At 42.0% G+C, this 18095-nt stretch overlaps 1 protein-coding gene across 3 annotated transcripts; it reads right to left on the bottom strand.

Annotated features, from left to right (window-relative positions):
• Positions 1-285: 285 nt before the first annotated feature.
• Positions 286-17375, bottom strand: ZNF669 (zinc finger protein 669). 3 transcript variants are annotated; one of them, XM_012472738.3, is made up of 4 exons: positions 17221-17375; positions 2039-2165; positions 1786-1846; positions 286-1201 (listed from the first exon to the last, which is right to left on the bottom strand). In XM_012472738.3, exons 1-4 carry the CDS (start codon positions 17221-17223, stop codon positions 379-381), a joined length of 1014 nt encoding a protein of 337 aa, XP_012328161.2. In that variant the 5' UTR covers positions 17224-17375; the 3' UTR covers positions 286-378. The 3 variants fall into 3 exon arrangements, with proteins under 3 accessions (XP_012328161.2, XP_012328162.2, XP_021522629.2); XM_012472739.3 differs by lacking the exon at positions 17221-17375 and adding an exon at positions 15367-15782; XM_021666954.2 differs by lacking the exons at positions 1786-1846; positions 17221-17375 and having other exon boundaries at positions 2039-3509.
• Between the last annotated feature and the right edge of the window lie 720 nt (positions 17376-18095).

Below are 18095 nucleotides of genomic sequence, written 5' to 3'. Positions count from 1 at the left end.
CCTGACCTCATGTGATCTGCCCCCTCAGCCTCCTAAAGTGCTAGGATTACAGGTATGAGCAATCACACCGAACTTTTTCTTTTTTTTTTTTTTTGGAGACAGGGTTTCACTCTGCCACCCAGGAGGCTGGAGTGCAGCGGCAGGATCTCAGCTAACTGCAGCCTGAACCTCCCAGGCTCAAGTGATTCTCCCATCTCAACCTCTCAGGTAGGTGGGACAAGAGGTTTGTGTCACCATGCCCAGCTAATTATTTTATTTTTTGTAGAGACAGGGTTTCACCATGTTGCCCAGCCTGTTTCACACTGTTTAAATCCAGGCTGGTTATGAACTCCTGGGCTCAAGCAATCCACACACGTTGGCCCTCCCAAAGTGCCAGGATTACAGGCATGAGCCACTGCACCCAGCCTCTACATCATGACTTCTTTCATGGCGAGTAAGGTGACTGGAACGAGTGTAGGCTTTACCACATTTCTTACATTCATAGGGCTTTTCCCCAGTATGAATTCTTAAATGGAGGTGAAGGGAATTGAGACGGCTGAAGGCTTTACCACATGTTTTACACTCATAGGGTCTCTCTCCAGTATGAATGTTTCCATGGTAACGAAGGGAAGAGGAAGAACTGAAGGCTTTGTCACATTTGGTACATTTATAGGGTCTTTCTCCAGTGTGAGTCCTTTCATGAGTTTTAAAAGAACAAGAAAATCTGAATGTTTTCCCACATTCCTTACATTCATACGGTTTCTCTCCAGTGTGAGTTCGTTCATGTATTAGGCAGGAACTGGAAGCAGTGAATGCTTTATCACACTGTTTACATTTATAGGGTTTTTCCCCTGTGTGAGTTCTCTGATGCCTTTCAAATGCACTGAGAAAATAACAAGCTTTTCCACATATCGTACATTTATAAGCTGGATTTCCACTGTGCATTAGCATGTGTCTTCTAACACCTGGAACAGAAACGAAGAATTTCCCACACTGCTCACATTCATATTGCTTCACTCCATATGGTTTGTAACCTGAGTGAGCTAGAATATGCCTATTAAGGAGGGAATGACGTATAAAGACTTTTCCACAAATACTGTATTCACATGGTATTAATCCAGTAGAAATGTTCTCGTTCAGATGAAGATTTGGAATTTGGCTGACAACTTCTCCATATTGATTACCCTCTTTGCTTTCACACAGTCTCTGTTCCATATGATTTCTGTAAAAAAAAAAATGACAAGCACATTATTACTGTTGGTTTATTAATAACTTTATACTTATTAATAGGTCTTAGACTTACATTGCTACCAATATCAGGGAAAATGCATTTTTTTGCCATGACTGAATTATTTGAAAGTAAATGGGTTGACTACTGAAAACACAGCTACTACCTGCATGGCTATGACCAAAACAGTAAAATTCAGATACACAGTTTTGTAGTACTGTTTCCAAGTAAACTGTTTTTCTTTTTCTTTTTTGAGATGGAGTTTCGCTTTTGTTACCCAGGCTGGAGTGCAATGGCGCGATCTCGACTCACAGCAACCTCCGCCTCCTGGGTTCAGGCAATTCTCCTGCCTCAGCCTCCTGAGTAGCTGGGATTACTGGCGTGAGCCACTGCGCCCGGCCCAAGTAAACTGTTTTTCAAACACTGCTACATTGAAGTAAGTCACATTTTGGGTGAAATTTTTCTAAAAGTAAATAAATTTCAAGTGGCTCTTATTTGTTTTGACTACTTGTTTTTAAGTTCATGACATGCTAAGATTCCTTCAGAGGACTTTATTTCCTCTTCTCAGTGCAAATTACCTTATATCTTTCCCAGGTTTTTTGAAGTAATCTTCAATATTCTGGTCTTTCCATTTGTTTCCTAAAATGTACACCCATAAAATTATGAATTATTAGAAACTACAGAAACATTACTAGAGTTAATGTTTGCTGTACACAGTGCCCATGCCTGATTTATTCACCAAATCATTCCCTTGCCACATTCCAAATCATAAATAGCACTGATGACCAAGAAAGGCTTCTGTAAGTAAGTGAACAGTATTGTCATTCTTACCAACATCAGTTAGGTTCCTGCAGGTTTCCTGCATCACTTCTCTGTAGAGGTTCTTCTGAGAAGAATCTAGCAAAGCCCATTCCTCCTGGGTAAAGTTCACAGCCACATCCTCAAAAGCCACTGAGTCCTAGAACATCCAACACATGTGGATAGAAGGATGGGTGGGACTGACAGCACTAGGAATCTATACTCAATTCATAAGCTGTTTACATGATTCTATAATTTCCAAGCATTTATTCTATGACTTGATTGTCACAACTCTTACTCTGTTCACACATACTCCCTCCTACAGAGCAGTACTAATGCTAGAACTGAACTATTCAAAAAGGCAACAGCAAAGTAGAAACACCCATTTCATTAGAGAATCCAGGGAATAAGATGTACTGCTTAGTTACCCCTTAATTTCACTTTGTACATGTCAAGTATCTGTCATAATAAAGTCCTACCTGATGTGCATAACTGAGTTAATATTATCAGTCCTGAGACTACTTATTCTTAAAAATGCCTGCTCACAAAGGTCAATCTTTGTATTAGGAACCTATATTTTGAAAAGGATTCTACCAACTTAAGTAATAAGAATGACTCACTGCATCTAAATGGTTTATGCAATGTATTTGCCAAACCTTTTCTGCTAAAGGTCTATTATTTTGTGTCACTGCAGTGGTGCTTAGGGAACCAGACATCAAAACACAGTCTGAACACTTAAGTGTTTAATGAGTTTCCTCGATAGGCAATATTTTACATGTGCTGTCACTTCTTAATTGGGGAGTTGAGCCCATTCCATGTGATTACACCAAGAGAGAACAGATTTATTAAATTTACTTCAATAGTAAATAAAACCAGTAATAGATATTTAACAATACTAATAGAATAATTTTTAAATTTCTATTGCACAATGTCAAGGCAGATGAAGTAAGAGGAAATATGGCACTTTTTTAAAATGACATTAACGTCACCAAGATGTCACCACTTCCAGATGCTACTCTTATGAAATCACATAAATTCCCAAATCGGGCTTTTTTAGGCAAGAAAAACTACTTTTTCATACTTAGTAAAAATGACAAATGTCATCTAACATACTTCTAAGATTTTTCAAACAAAAATATTCACGACAGTACGGTACTAGAAGAGAGATAAGCAAACAGACCAAAGGAAAAAAAGTCTTCAATGACCCAGCATTTATATGGAAAGTTGATTAACGATAGAGCAGGCAGTGCAGAATAGAAAAAGAAATCACATGCACTTTAAAATATGAGGCAAACCCAGCTGGTATCTACTTGGGAAAATGCATTGCATTCTTCTCTATTACATGAATAATAATCAATGTATTATATATCCAAATATGAAAGATAAAATCAGAAAACTTTCAGAAGTCACAGGAAGATTTTTTTAATGAAAGATTAGGCAGAATCTTTTTTATGTAAGAAAAAAGCGATAAAGGAACTGACAAACTCAAACATATTAAAATTAAGAGAATAAAAAGAAAATAGAGTGGGCCAGGCTTGGTGGCTCACGCCTGTAATCCCAGTACTTTGGGAGGCTGAGGCGGGCAGATCATCTGAGGTCAGGAGTTCAAGACCAGCCTGGGCCAACATGGCGAAACCCCATCTTTACTAAAAATACAAAAATTAGCTAGGCGTGTTGGTGGGTGCCTGTAATCCCAGTTACGTGGGAGGCTGAGGCAGGAGAATAGCTTCAGCAAGGCAGAGGTTGCAGTGAGCCGAGCCGAGATCACACCACTGCCCTCTAGCTTGAGCAACAGAGCGAGACCCTGTCTCAAAAAAAAAAAAAAGAGTAGAACAAAAATCTGTAATACATGCAATACTGAAGAATTAGAGTGCAGAGTAAGATGAATAAATAATTGTAAAATGAAAAAATAAGCAAAACACACTTAACAGAAAATGAGAGACCACGTGAAGGTCCATCTTCTTAATAATGAGGAAACAGCCAAATAAAACGTCAAATGAATGTTTGACACTGATTAGAAGGAAAAAATAGTCAGAGAATCTCAAGTGATAATGACCACAGGCAAGCAAATAAAGTTGTGCACGAATAAGGAAGTCACTGGCACACTTCATCGCTATTTTCGGTAGTTTAAAGTTACCACAATCTACAGCCCAGTAATTTTTCTCTGAAATCCTGAGAATTTATTGTGCATCTGTACTTGGGCACTGACATAAAATTATAACAATATTCTTCCCAAGAGTAAAAAATAAACTAGAAAGAGCACAAACACCATAACTATTGCAATAAATGAGGAAACCAGCCCACAGCTCAGAGACTAGCATGTGTGAAACATAATAATGTAAGGAAAGCACGGATAACCTTTACACTGTAACTCCATTCATACTCAGTTATTGAAGGTCGAAGGAGGCAAAACTAAAAGAACACTGCGTTGTGGCAAGAGAACGATGGTAAAGATGTGGAAAATAGCCAAAGAATCGGGATAGTGGTCATGCAAGAGGTGAGATGAAGATGAGTCTGGGAGGGACCATCAGAAAACTAATGACTGCTCAAGACCCAGTCAGGGATCCTGATAACGATTCCAAAAATGTTTTTATTATTATTAAAACTTAGGAGAAATGCTATTTACTTATTTATTTATCAATCAATGAATAGCTTTAGGGGTCAATTGGTTTTTGATTACATAGGTAAACTGTATAGTGATGAAGTCTGGGCTTTTAGTACACATGTCACCCTGAATATGCAGTGTACCCTATAGGTGAAAATGCTTTATTCATTTATCTGACTATAATTCATGATAAAAATTTAAACCATTAATTAAAATTCAAAAAACCCCACAATGTGTATGTTTGTCCTGTAATGTGGTGATCTCAATTTCAATTTACAGATTTTGCAGACAAAGAAAAGAAAGCAGCAGAGCTCAAAGCACCAACTCTCCAGCAATCAGCAGGTCAAAGTGCATGCTGCATATCAGGCGACAGGGCATGACAGCAAGTCAGAGCAAGAGAAGACAGACCCACAGGGTGGTGGGCAACAAGGTTTAGAAAAACTTAAACTGTAATTAGTGAATTGCCTAAGTTTGCGAATTAAAATTTCCAGGGTGCCCAGTTTCAAGGGTTCCCACAAATTTGTGAGCTTTACCTCCAGAAACACTTCCAGGCTCTCAGAGTAAAGATCACAGAAAAATTACTTCCTGCTTCCAGCAAGAAGAAAAGTAGCCATTTTCAAATATGCCCAGACAATTCTGTTCTTTTTAACAGTCCTGTCTTCAAAGGATAGTATTTCTCAAAAGCTTAACCAACTGACATTTTACCAGAGCCAAAGGTCCTGGGGTAAGAAAAATGCCCAATTCCATCTCCCTCTAATTTTTCTGACTCAATTAAAAGGACTAAGGGCTGAGAAGTTTTATGAAGTGCTATATCAATATCAGCAGAATACACATATAACACCAGAACACAACTAAAAGAACTGTATGCCTCAGACTTTATTTAGGAAGTCTGTAAGGATACATCATTAAGTGGGTAACACTGATGTAAACATGTCTAGAAATACACAATGTACTAAGACTACTGAATCATGAAAAAATGGAAAATCTGAACAGACCTACTCTTGGAGATTGACATAATAATCAAAACCCCACTCAAACAAATACAAACCCAGTACACCAAACAGTTCCATTGCTTAAATTTACCTAACATTTAAAGAAAAACTAATACGAATCCTCCTTAATTTCTCCATAATAATTCATTGGCAGGAACACTTCCAAACTCATTCTGTAAAGCTAAAATTCTGCTGACATGAAAAATTAACAAACACTAAAAGAAAATTAACACAAATATCCTTTATAAATATCAATGCTAAAATCCTCAAATAGGCCAGGTGCGGTGGCCCATATCTGTAATCCCAGCACTTTGGGAGGCCAAGGAGGGAGGGTCACAAGGTAAGGAGTTCAAGACCAGCCTGACCAATATGGTAAAACCCCATCTCTACTAAAAATACATTAGCCGGATGTGGTGGTGCACACCTGTAGTCCCAGCTACTTGGGAGGCTGAGGCAGGAGAATCTCTTGAATCTGGGAGGCACAGAGGTTTCAGTAAGCCAAGATCATGCCACTGGCACTCCGGCCTGTGTGACTGAGACTCCATCTCAAAAAAATGAAACAGGCAAGGTGCAGTGGCTCACGCCTGTAATCCCAGCACTTTGGGAGGCCAAGGCGGGTGGATCACAAGGTCAGAAGTACAAAACCAACTTGGCCAAGATGGTGAAACCCTGTCTTCACTAAGAATACAAAAATTAGCTGGGCGTGGTGGCGGGCGCCTGTAATCCCAGCTACTTGGAGGCTGAGGCAGAGAATTGCTTGAATCCAGGAGGTAGAGGTTGCAGTGAGCCAAGATCGCACCACTGCACTCCAGCCTGGGCAACAGAGTGAGACTCCATCTCAAATAAATAAATAAATAAAATAAAATGAAATAAATCCTCAAATGAATACTAGAAATTATATTTGGCAGCATAATCTCATGACCAAATGAAATTAATCCCTAAAATGCAAGAGTGGTTCAACCTATGAAAATCAATGTAATACACCACATTAGCAAAATGACTTAAACACCATAATGATCTTGACACAGAAAAAGCATTTGACAAAATACAAGACACACTTATAATAAAAGCATACGAAAAACCAGTGCTAGAGGAAAACTACCTCAATATAATAAAGGCCATACACACATATATATATATATAAACAAGAACCCCACAATCAGTGGTGAAATAAAAAAAGGTTTTCCTATAAGAACAGGAAAAAAAAAAAAAGAGATCTGCTTTGATCACTTTGCTCAAGACAGTACAGAAAATTCTAGCCATGAGCAATTAGGCAACAAAAAAAGGGGGAAAAGGAAGAAGAATAGAAATGCATCCACACTGGAAAGGAAGACATAAAAATTATCTCTGTTTACAGCAATCATATATGTAGAAAATCCTAAAGATTGCACACAAACACAAGAAAAAATACTCCCAAATATTTGAAACTAATAAAGTCAGCAAAGCTGCAGGATAAAAAAGTCATCATGCAAAAATCAGTTGCATTTATACATACAAACTGAATAATCTGAAAAGGTAATTAATACCATTAATATAATTGAAATAATACTCTGAAATTAGGCAAAATATTTGTACATTGAAAACTACAAAATTCTGAAAGGAATTAAAGATACAAATGACACCTTGTGTTCATGGGTCGGAAGACTTAATTTTGTGAAGATGTCACTACTACGCAAAATGATATGCAAACCCAATTTAATCACTATCACAATCTCAATGACATTGTTTTTACAGAAATAGAAAGCACCATCCTAAAATTCGTATAGAACACCAACAAAAATCAACAGTCAAAACAATTTAAAAAGCAAAGTTGGATGTCTCACTCTTCCTGATTTCAAAACTTACTCAAAGTTACAGTAATCAACACAGAGTGGGACTGCCAGAAAGACAGACATATACACAAAGGAAATGGAAAAGACAGCCCAGAAAAATACCCTCAATATGATACACTGATTTTCAGCAAGGTGCCAGGATCATTCAGTAGAAAGTCTTTAGAAAAAATGATGCTGGAAAACTGGATATTCACATGCAGAATTATAAAGCTGAATTCTAACATTACACCACATCCAAAAATGAAATCAAAATGGTAGTAGGTCATGGTGGTGCAAACACCTGTAATCTCGGCTGCTCGGGAGGCTGAGGCACAAGAATGGCTTCAGCCCGGGAGGCAGAAGTTACAGTGAGTTGAGATGGCATCACTGCACTCCAGCCTGGGCAACCGATCGAGACTCTGTCAAAAAAAAAGAAGAAGAAAAGAAAAAGAAACCTAGGGCTAGACATGGTGGTTTACACCCATAACCCTAGCAATTTGGGAAGACTAGGGGAGGACTGTTTGAGCTCAGGAGTTCGAGACTAGCCCAGGCAACATAGGGAGACCCCATCTCTATTTAAAAAAAATTCTAGCTGGGTGTGGTAGTGGCACCTGTAATCCCAGCTACTCAGGAGGCTGAGGCAGGAAAATCACTTGAACTCGGAGGCAGAGGTTGCAGCAAGCCAAGATCTGCCACTGCACTCCAGCCTGGGTGACAAAGCAAGAAAAAAAAAAACCAACAAAAATAGCCAGGCATGGTGACATGTGTCTATGGTCTCAGCTACTCAGGAGGCAGAGGGGAGGACAACTTGAGCCCAGGAGGGGGAGGCTGCAGTGAGCTGTAATTGTGCCACTGCACTCCAGCCTGGGTGACAGAGCAAAACCCTGTCTCAAGGAAAAAAAAAAAAAAGGATCGCAGACATAAAAGAGCTAAAACTTAACAATTTTTAGATAAAAATACAGAGCAAAAGTAATACTAAATTTTGAAATAATTCTTGCATATGACATCAGAAGCTCAGTCAACAAGAAGAAAAAATAGACATTTGACAGTGTTGAAATTAAAAACTTTTGTCCCTCAGGTGCTATTAATAGAATAAAAAGGCAATCTATGGAATTGTTAAAAAAAAATTGCAAATGATAACTCTATCTGGCAAAGTGTTCATATCCAGAATGAATAAAGACTCAGCATTTCACAAAATTAAAGCCCCTAGTACACTAGGAATAGAAGAAATCTTCCTCAAGGTGCTAGAAGGCATCTGTAAAACCCCACAACTAATATCATATTTAACAGACTAAAAGCAGCCAGGCGTGATGCATCTGTAATCCTAGCACTTTGGAGGGCCCAGGCGGGCAGATCACCTGAGATCAGGAGTTCAAGACCAGCCTGATCAACATGGAAACCCTCATCTCTACTAAAAATACAAAATTAGCCAGGCATGGTGGTGCATGCCTGCAGTATCAGCTACTTGGGAGGATGAGACAGGAGAATTGCTTGAACCTGGGAGGCAGAGATTACAATGAGCTGAGATTATACCACTGCACTACAGCCAGGGCAACAAGAACAAAACTCCATCTCAAAAAAATAATAATTAAAAAAAAAAAAGACTAAAAGCTTCCTTTTTATGATCAGAAACAAGACAAGGATGCTTGGTCTCATCACTGCTATTCCACATAGTAAGAGAGGGCCAGGCGCAGTGGCTCATTCCTATACTCCCAGCACTTTGGGAAGCCAAGGCAAGCAGATCACCTGAGATCAGAAGTTCGAGACCAGCCTGGCCAACATGGCAAAACCCCATCTCTACTAAAAACACAAAAAATTAGCCAGATGTAGTGGTGAACATCTGTAATCCCAGCTACTCAGCAGGCTGAGGCAGGAGAATCACCTGAACTCAGAATGCGGAGGTTGGAGTGAGCCAAGATAGCACCATTGCACTCCAGCCTGGATGAAAAGAGTGAAAAACTCCATCTCAAAAAACAAAACAAAACAAAATAGTAAGAGAGGTGCTATCAAGCTTGGAGGTACAAAATATACAAAATTTTCTTTATGCATACTTGCAATTAAATTACCTGACAATGCAGTTAAAGAATAAAGTCCATTTACTATAGTACCCAGAGAATACACAGAAATAAATTTAATAAAGTATAAAACTTCTCTGAAAACCACAAACTTTGCTGAAAGCTGAAGATCTTTAAAAAAAAAAAAAATCCCATTCTCGTGGATTAGTAGGACTAATATAATTAAGATAGCAATATTCGGCCGGGCGCGGTGGCTCACGCCTGTAATCCCAGCACTTTGGGAGGCCGAGGCAGGTGGATCACGAGGTCAAGAGATCGAGACCATCCTGGTCAACATGGTGAAACCCCGTCTCTACTAAAAATACAAAAAATTAGCTGGGCATGGTGGCACGTGCCTGTAATCCCAGCTACTCAGGAGGCTGAGGCAGGAGAATTGTCTGAACCCAGGAGGCGGAGGTTGTGGTGAGCCGAGATCGCGCCATTGCACTCCAGCCTGGGTAACAAGAGCGAAACACCATCTCAAAAAAAAAAAAAAAAAAAAAAGATAGCAATATTCCCCAAAAATCAACAGATTTAATGCAATCCTATCAGAAACCAAGGTTACCACTTTGCCGAAACTGAAAACTAGATATGGAAATTCATATAGAATTGCAAGGAACTCAGAATACCCTGAAAATCTTGAAAAAGAGCAAAGTCAGAAAACACACACTTCACAATTTCAAAACTTGCTTCAAAGCAAAGTAACCAAGATCGTGCAGTAACAGCACAGGAAAGTCATTCAGATCAATAAACACCACAGACTCCAAGAGGGTGAGATCAGCCAGTAGAAAGGCAGAGAGAGTATCTACTCCAAACACCTGTCCCTTCACAGAAACAGGAAAAACAAGCCTAACCATCAGAACAACTTTGTCAAAACTCTTGAAAACCAACAAAGGTTTACAGCAAATAGGTGAATGCAGAACGAAGAAAAACAGCAGAAAACAGCAGAAAAGCCTCTTGAAGTTTTCAGTTGTCCTTGCCTGAGCCTCCCGGCTCAGTGCCAATTTTCAAAACAGCAATATGAGTTTGTAGTTCCACAGAGAGAAGAGCAGATGTGACTTGCAAATTAATGTATCTTTATGGTATAACCTGTCTGAGGCTACTTGCAGGTCTGAAATGAGGCTCTGTTCTCTATTTCGTCTAAGCTGGGAGCCAATCAGTGTAAAAAAAAAAAAATGGCAGGAATTGCTTGAAAACAGGAAATAAATAAAACACCCACAGGCACCTGAAACAATAGATTATGACTGAGACGTGCATTACAACACCTAAAGCCCAGGAGGAAAAGCTGGAGTAAATGTTGGTTGTTTTTATTTTATTATTATTTTTTTTATTTCTTCTTTGAGGTGGAGCTTTGCTCCTGTTGCCCCAGCTGGATGCATTGGTGAGATCTCATCTCACTGCAACCTTTGACTCCGGGGTTCAAGTGATCCTCCTGCCTCAGCCTCCCGAGTAGCTGGGATTACAGGCACCCACCACCACGCCCAGCTATTAAATTGGTATTGTTAGTAGAGACTAGGTTTCACTATGTTGATGACCTAGGCCGGTCTCAAACTCCTGACCTCAGGTGATCTGCCCACCTCAGCCTCCCAAAGTGCTGGGATTACAGCCCTGAGTCACCACGCCCAGACTGGATCTTTATTAATCTATAATATCTATGAGGTATCCAACTCCAGAAATCAACTCGCCAGTTCTGTACATGATTCTGTATGGAGATCAAACTAAAGTTAAGAATTTAGGCCTTGGAGCTGGGAGCGGTGGCTCACGCCTGTAATCCCAGCACTTTGGGAGGCCGAGGCGGGTGGATCACGAGGTCAAGAGATCGAGACCATCTTGGTCAACATGGTGAAACCCCATCTCTACTAAAAATACAAAAAAATTAGCCGGGCATGGTGGCGCGTGCCTGTAATCCCAGCTACTCAGGAGGCTGAGGCAGGAGAATTGCCTGAACCCAGGAGGCGGAGGTTGCGGTGAGCCGAGATTGTGCCATTGCACTCCAGCCTGGTTAACAAGAGCGAAACTCCGTCTCCAAAAAAAAAAGAAAGAAAGAATTTAGGCCTTGGAAATGGATTAGATTAGATCTACCTGAGCTTATTTTAAAAAGAAAAAGAGGGAGAGAGAGACTGAGAGAGAAAGAGAGAGACAGGGGCAGAGAGAGAGAGACAAAACACAGATAGAGAGGCAGACAGAGGAAGAGACACAGACAGAGAAAGAAACAGAGACAGACAGATGAGAGAAAGACAGAGACAGAAACAGGAAGAGAGAAACAGAGAGGCAGAGAGAGAGAGACAGACAGATGAGAGAAAGACAGAGACAGAGGAAGAGAGAGGCAGGTGCAGAGAGAGACAGCAAGAGAGAAAGAGAGACAGAAGCAGAGAGAGAGAGACAGACACAGAGAGACAGAGAGAGGAGGAGAAAAGGAGTACTCAACAGATACTTACACGTATCTTACATGCTTTTGATGCCATCAACAGTGGCCCAGGTATGCTTTTAAAACAACAACAAGAACAACAGCAGCAGCGGCAGCAACAGACAGAGAGAGAAAAAAACAGAGAAAGAGCAAGAGAGAGAGAGAGAAAGAGAGATCGGAAGAGAACGAAGGGGGTAATCAAGAAATAATTACACATATTTTATAATGCTTACGATGCCACAGACGCTGGCCAGGGTAGGCTTTGAAAACAACAGCAGCAGCAGCAGCAGCACTCACAGATTTCCAGAAAATGAGACCTTATGAAGCACCGTTTACATCAGCCTGGGAGGCGGGGCTTGCAGTGAGCCGAGATTCATGTCACCATGAAGTAAGCGCTCTCAAATAGAGTCACTGTTTTATTGAGTTACATAAAATTCAAAACTAGGTTTGTTTGTTGGTAACATAATGAAAATTACTTCCAGAAACGCAAAGAAAAGACATATGTCTACCAAGATCCAAGATGTCGTCCAAGATCCAAGATGTCAGGAAGTGTTATAGATTGAATGTCTGTATATTCTCTAGAATTCTTATGTTGAAAACCTAATCTTCAATGTAATAATATTAGGAGGTGGCCTCTCTGGAAAATAGCTGAATAGTATTAGATGAGATATAAGGGAGTTCTATAAATGGGGTTAATATCCTTATTACTCAGATCTTCAAACATGAAACTAAAAATCTTACACACTAATCATGGAATAAAATTCTTAAATACTTGGGCAAACTGAAATTATATAGCAGCAAAATTTTACAAAGGAAATAAAAGGGAAGCAGCTCTGGTAAGAAGGCTGTTTCATCCACAGTTCACAAGAAACCCCATACTTGGTAGGTTAAATACTTTCCCATACTTAGGGACCACTCTTAGTGTGGAGATGTAACCCAGGTGGCTCACTACTGGGTAGTGAGTGATGGAAACCTGGGCAGCTGGGGAATTTAATTGTGGGAGCTCCACACACCTGCCAGTCCCCTCCTCACATCTAAGAAAAGCTCTCTCATCCAGGGACTCCCACTTTCACCACATATCAAAACTTGCTCAAACTCAGTTTAAGATTCTGACTCATTGTTTTTTTCTGACACCAAATGTGTGGAGCCTGCTGAACACCAACCAATTCTCCAACATCAACTAGTGTCTAACAATTCAATTGTGACACCACCCAGAATCAACACAGACCCCACAAATTCAGCTCTCATCCCTTAACACTGCCCTCACTGCAGATGCCAGTCCCACTCCCCAGGGGACCATCAATACTTCTGAACAACTACTTACAAATAGGGGGCTCCATAATTCCCTCCTTGAGTTCAATACTTTGATGGAACTACTCATAGAACTCAGATCAACATAGTGTTCATCTAAGTACTTTTACGTACTGGCACTTAATGTTTACCAGTTTATTATACAGGATAAAACCAAGGGATAGCCAAATGGAAATGATGTACAGAGCAAGGAAAAATGGTGAGAGGCAGTGGTAGGGGAAGGGTGGAGAGGGTAGGTAGTCCTGCTAAAACACTGTAATTACAGCTGCTTTTCTTTTCTGATTGCAAAGCTAGACACAGATTTAAAAATCTCTGTTGTTCCAATATTATCAATTAGGTGAACAATTCTGTCTTTAGGCTAAGTCAAAACATTCAACCAAACATTGCTTAGGTTTTTCTCCTTCCCCCAGGACCTTGAACTTTGTCTCACTCTCAGCTTGAGCCAACATACAACCCCTCTTTACGCCTCTCCTAAGAACAGGCTGCTTTCAGAGTAAAACATTCTCTGATCTAAAATCTGATTTTGCCACCCACCAATTTGGCCTACCTTCACACCTTCTTTCCGATTTTGTTTGCTTCTCTCTATGAAACAAAGCCCATGTCAGCCAAACATGTGAGATGCTGCAGATCTTATACTCGGTGATTTCCCCCCACTGCAATACTCCTTTAGAATAAAGTCCCTTCTTACCTAAATCTAAATTTGTTTAATTAGACAATGTCTAGAAACAGCCCCAGGACATTAACAGCTACACCCTCAGAAGGGGCATCACAACTCTCCTCCCATCCTTACCCCAAAAGCATCTGGCCATGGAGCCCCAGCTTTCCAGGGTTCTGTCGCTTCTTTCAATACAAAGAACTTTCTCCATGGTCTGTGTCAGAAGGTTGGAACACCAACAGGGAAGGCTACCCAGGAAGAATTGACTGGGCGTTCAACAACTTTCCTTCGCAGGATCAAGACCGATGTTAGCTTACAGTCACTGAGCTCAGGTCTGATTCCTGGTCAAGGCTATTTACTTAGTTTTAAATGAGAAAGTACTCAGTGTTTGAAGAAGCCAACAAATACTTGGTGTTTATGTTTATAGGAGGGGAGAAGATTTTAAGACACATTTCATGCCACAACAGGATAAGCAAAAATATCTATTCTTTCCACCAATAAATATATCATTTAATTATTATTTCCATAATATATCCTTTAGTAAACAATCACATGTAAACATTCTATGAGTTCCCAAATTCTGTCCCAAAGAATTTGGCATTAAACTCAGATATCCAGGTAACAGGATACAGAACAGATGTACTCACTTTCATAAATTCTTCACCACGCTACAAGAGGGGAACTGACGTTTTGGTGAATCTTTGTAAATCATCAATTTATCTATCACATTTTTATTTCACAAGTAGCATTTACAAAGCTAAGTCCTACAATTCCATTTGAAATTGTCCCTAAAAAGAACAGGCCTTTAAACTTACTGCAGTCACTCTGGGGAAGAAGTAAGGTAAGTAAGAATTTTTAGCAGATGAAAGACATCACTTTACCTTACCCCTTTGGAAATAGTATTTTTATCTTTCAAGCTGTACTGACAAAATGTATTTTACAGCCAACGAAAAATTGAAACTGAAATAAGTGAACAAACCTTTTCAAAGTTACAAACTCAAGGAGAGGCAGTGCTGACTGCAACACAGACTTTTCTGACTTAAATGTCAAGCCAGGCCATTCCTTCACTCAGGACATCCTCCCATACCCATCCTGTTCAGTGAAGTACTCAACGACCACCTAGGAGGCACTGGCACTGCTCTTTGCCCTCCTGTGTGCCTGAAGTGCATTTTAATTTTCAGGTTCTTGCACATGCTCTCTGGAGTGGCTTTTCCTTGTTCTTTGGGACAGTTTTTCTCTCTTCACAAGTCTGAGACAATCCAAAAAGCAGAAATCATTTTTGCCTTTTCCTCTAAATACCAGCATCCAATTGGCAGACCACCAATGCCTCTTTGAAGAATAAAAACTTGGGCTGGAGGAGTAATTTTAATGACCTAAGTTGAAGGACGTTAAATTGTATTGTCCACTAATTTCAATGTTCTAATTTTAATGTCCTAAAATTTTAATGACCCTAAGGTGTCACCATCAGGAGATCCCTCTTGGGCCAACAGCATCCAGCTGCTCTCCTGAAAGGCTCTACCCCTTACCTCAGGCTGTCCTTGGGGATGAGATGACCCAGGAGCTGATATTCACTAGACCCTCCAATAGACATGGCCATGTGGGTACTCCGCGTTATCCCCAGACAGTTCTAAATGCCAGGACTAAGAAAAGACAAGATGGTGGCTGAGGACACAACATCCTATAAAGTTTTCACATGGGAACGTCAATCCAGACATTTTGGTAAAATATGCACTTAGGAAAGACGAAGAGAGGCACGAAGATTCTTCACAGTAGAGTGTCAGATGATTTATTCTCCGCTTTCCTCTCATGTAAAATGTTTGGAAACAGAAAACAGATATTTTGGGCGGGTGCAGTGACTCACACCTGTAATCTCAGTGCTTTAGGAGGCCGAAGTGGGTAGATCACTTGAAGTTCAGAGTTCCAGACCAACTTGGCCAACATGGTGAAACCACATCTCCACTAAAAACACAAAAATTAGCTGGGCGTGGCATATGCCTGTAATTCCAGCCATTCGGGAGGCTATGGCAGGAGAACTGCTTAAACTCGGGAGGCGGAGGTTGCAGTGAGCCGAGATTGCGCCACTGCACTACAGGCTGATGACAGAGCAAGACTCTGTCTCAAAAAAAAAAAAAAAAAAAAGCAGAATATTGTTTGCTTCCTCATTAACCGTATCAAAGCCTCTCCTTTACACTCCTCCTGTGGACCCCAAACCACAAACCACGACTGTGATACCTGGTTTATGAATCGCCCTTTAACGAAGCCTCAGTTTAACTGTTCGATATAGTGAACCCCAAGTTTCTCTTCAAAGAATCAGTATGTCAGTATGTTCAGCTCTCTTATGCTTTAATTCTCCATGTTAAAGTTTAACTTCCTTGTAGTTTCAGTAAACAACCTTTTCCACCAGTTCTAATCAGTAGTTCACATCTGTTACCCCGGTCCCCTGCACCGTCCTGAGTCATCCCGGTCACCTGAGCTGGTCACCTGCTTTGACCCCTGGCCACCTGCTCTGACCTGCCCGAAACCGTTCTTCCCGCCAAACTACCCACCCGCCACTCCTGCTCCTACCCCAACCCTACTCCCTTTAAAAATAGCCAATTGGGATTAGTCTAGACTGTGCGGTGTAACCCTAGCCAATAGGAGAACGGCACAGTAGTAGGAGCGCCCCTCCCTCCGCACCAGTGCCCCTTTCCCTCCCTTGGCCAGCTGTGCGCCGCCATTGTTCCATCTGTGAGCCGCACCCTTCCATAGAAGTAAATTGCCTTGCTGAGAAAATTTATATTCAGTGCTACTTCTTTTGTGGCACCGAAAATTCTACTTATAACATTAATTTTAAGGAGAGAAAGGCGGGGCTGGAAGCCCCATGAACCACAGCACTCCCACACTGGAACCCCGCACACGGGTCACAGGCCCCGCCCTCAGGAAGCTGGAGGGCAGTGTCAGGCCCAGAGGCTGTGGCTCAGAGCGGCCTGCGGTCCAAAAGGCCTCCTGGGGCAGCGCCAGTGCCTCGGGGCCTTTGGAGGCCTCTGGAAGCACCCAGTCCTCTCTCCCTTTCTCTGGGAGTTGACAGCGCCCGTAATGATACCAACGGTTCACCTGTGCGTCCCGAAACAGCAGCGGTGTGTGCAGGGACGCCGCGTCCCGCCGGGAAGTTCCGCCACCTCGGCTGCCTCTGCAAAAATACCTTCCGCCACACAAAAGTGAAACTGGCAGGTAGAGACGGGACGCGGGGTCCGCTGCCGCCCCGCCCGGCCCGCACAGGCGGGGACTGAGACCCGGCCGCACGGGGAGGCGGTCCGCAGGCTCCGGCGCCTACCAGGCAGGTCCGGCAGGTTTCGAGCAGCCCTCTTCCCCACCTCGGACACCTGGCGCGGCCCACTCACCATTCCGCGGCTTCCCGGGTCTTCCGGCGTCAGCCAGGGATGTCCCAAGACCCGCAGGTCACAGGTGGCAGAGGCTGCTCTGTGCCTCCCAGAGCCCAGGAGAAGAACAGCGAGACGCACTGGAAGAGCCCACTCCGGCAAAGGACAAAGACGCCGCCACAGCCCGGAAGCCGCCCTCTCCTTTCCGGCGGCGTCCCTGATTGGATAGGCCTTCAGTCCCCGCCCCCCTCAGGCCCTGAGTGACAGGAGACGCGATCTCGCCTGAGGCTGACTGAGGTCAGAAGGACCGCTTTTCATTGCCGCGGTTTGTAGGCGGTGTGTCTTTCCTGAGCTGGCATCTGACCATGCCCGGAGGGCATTCGCATTTAACCTTGCATACAAAGTTATGGGTATTTGTGCATTACATATTTCTAAAACTGGAAACAATATAATGACAATTCTGTAACTGCCAGACGGGTTCATCTTGCTCTACCGACACAGAGCCAATTTCTTAACACGGGAATTGCATTAAAGAGTAATTCACGCAGAGTGCGGGAGACCAGAGTTTTGTTTTATTTTATTTTATTTATTTCATTGAGGCAGAGTCTTGCTCTGTCGCCCAGGCTGGAGTGCAGTGGCGCCATCTCAGGTTCAAGCAATTCTCTTGCCTCATCCTCCCAAGTAGCTGGGACTACAGGTATGCGCCACCACGTCCAGCTAATTTTTTGAATTTTTAGTAGAGACGGGGTTTTGCCCTGTTGTCTTGGCCAGGCTGGTCTTGAACTCCCGACCTCAGATAAGCCGACCACCTCTGCCTCCCAAAGTGCTGGGATTATAGGCGTGACCCACCGTGGTTGGCCTCGGAGTTTCATTATTACTCAAATTAGTCTCCCTGA

This window comes from Aotus nancymaae, unplaced genomic scaffold, assembly GCF_030222135.1.
Source record: "Aotus nancymaae isolate 86718 unplaced genomic scaffold, 86718_ANA_hifiasm-v0.15.2.pri h1tg000032l_1, whole genome shotgun sequence".
Classification (NCBI taxonomy): Eukaryota; Metazoa; Chordata; class Mammalia; order Primates; family Aotidae; genus Aotus; species Aotus nancymaae.
This window is presented reverse-complemented; position numbering and strand designations above follow the sequence as displayed.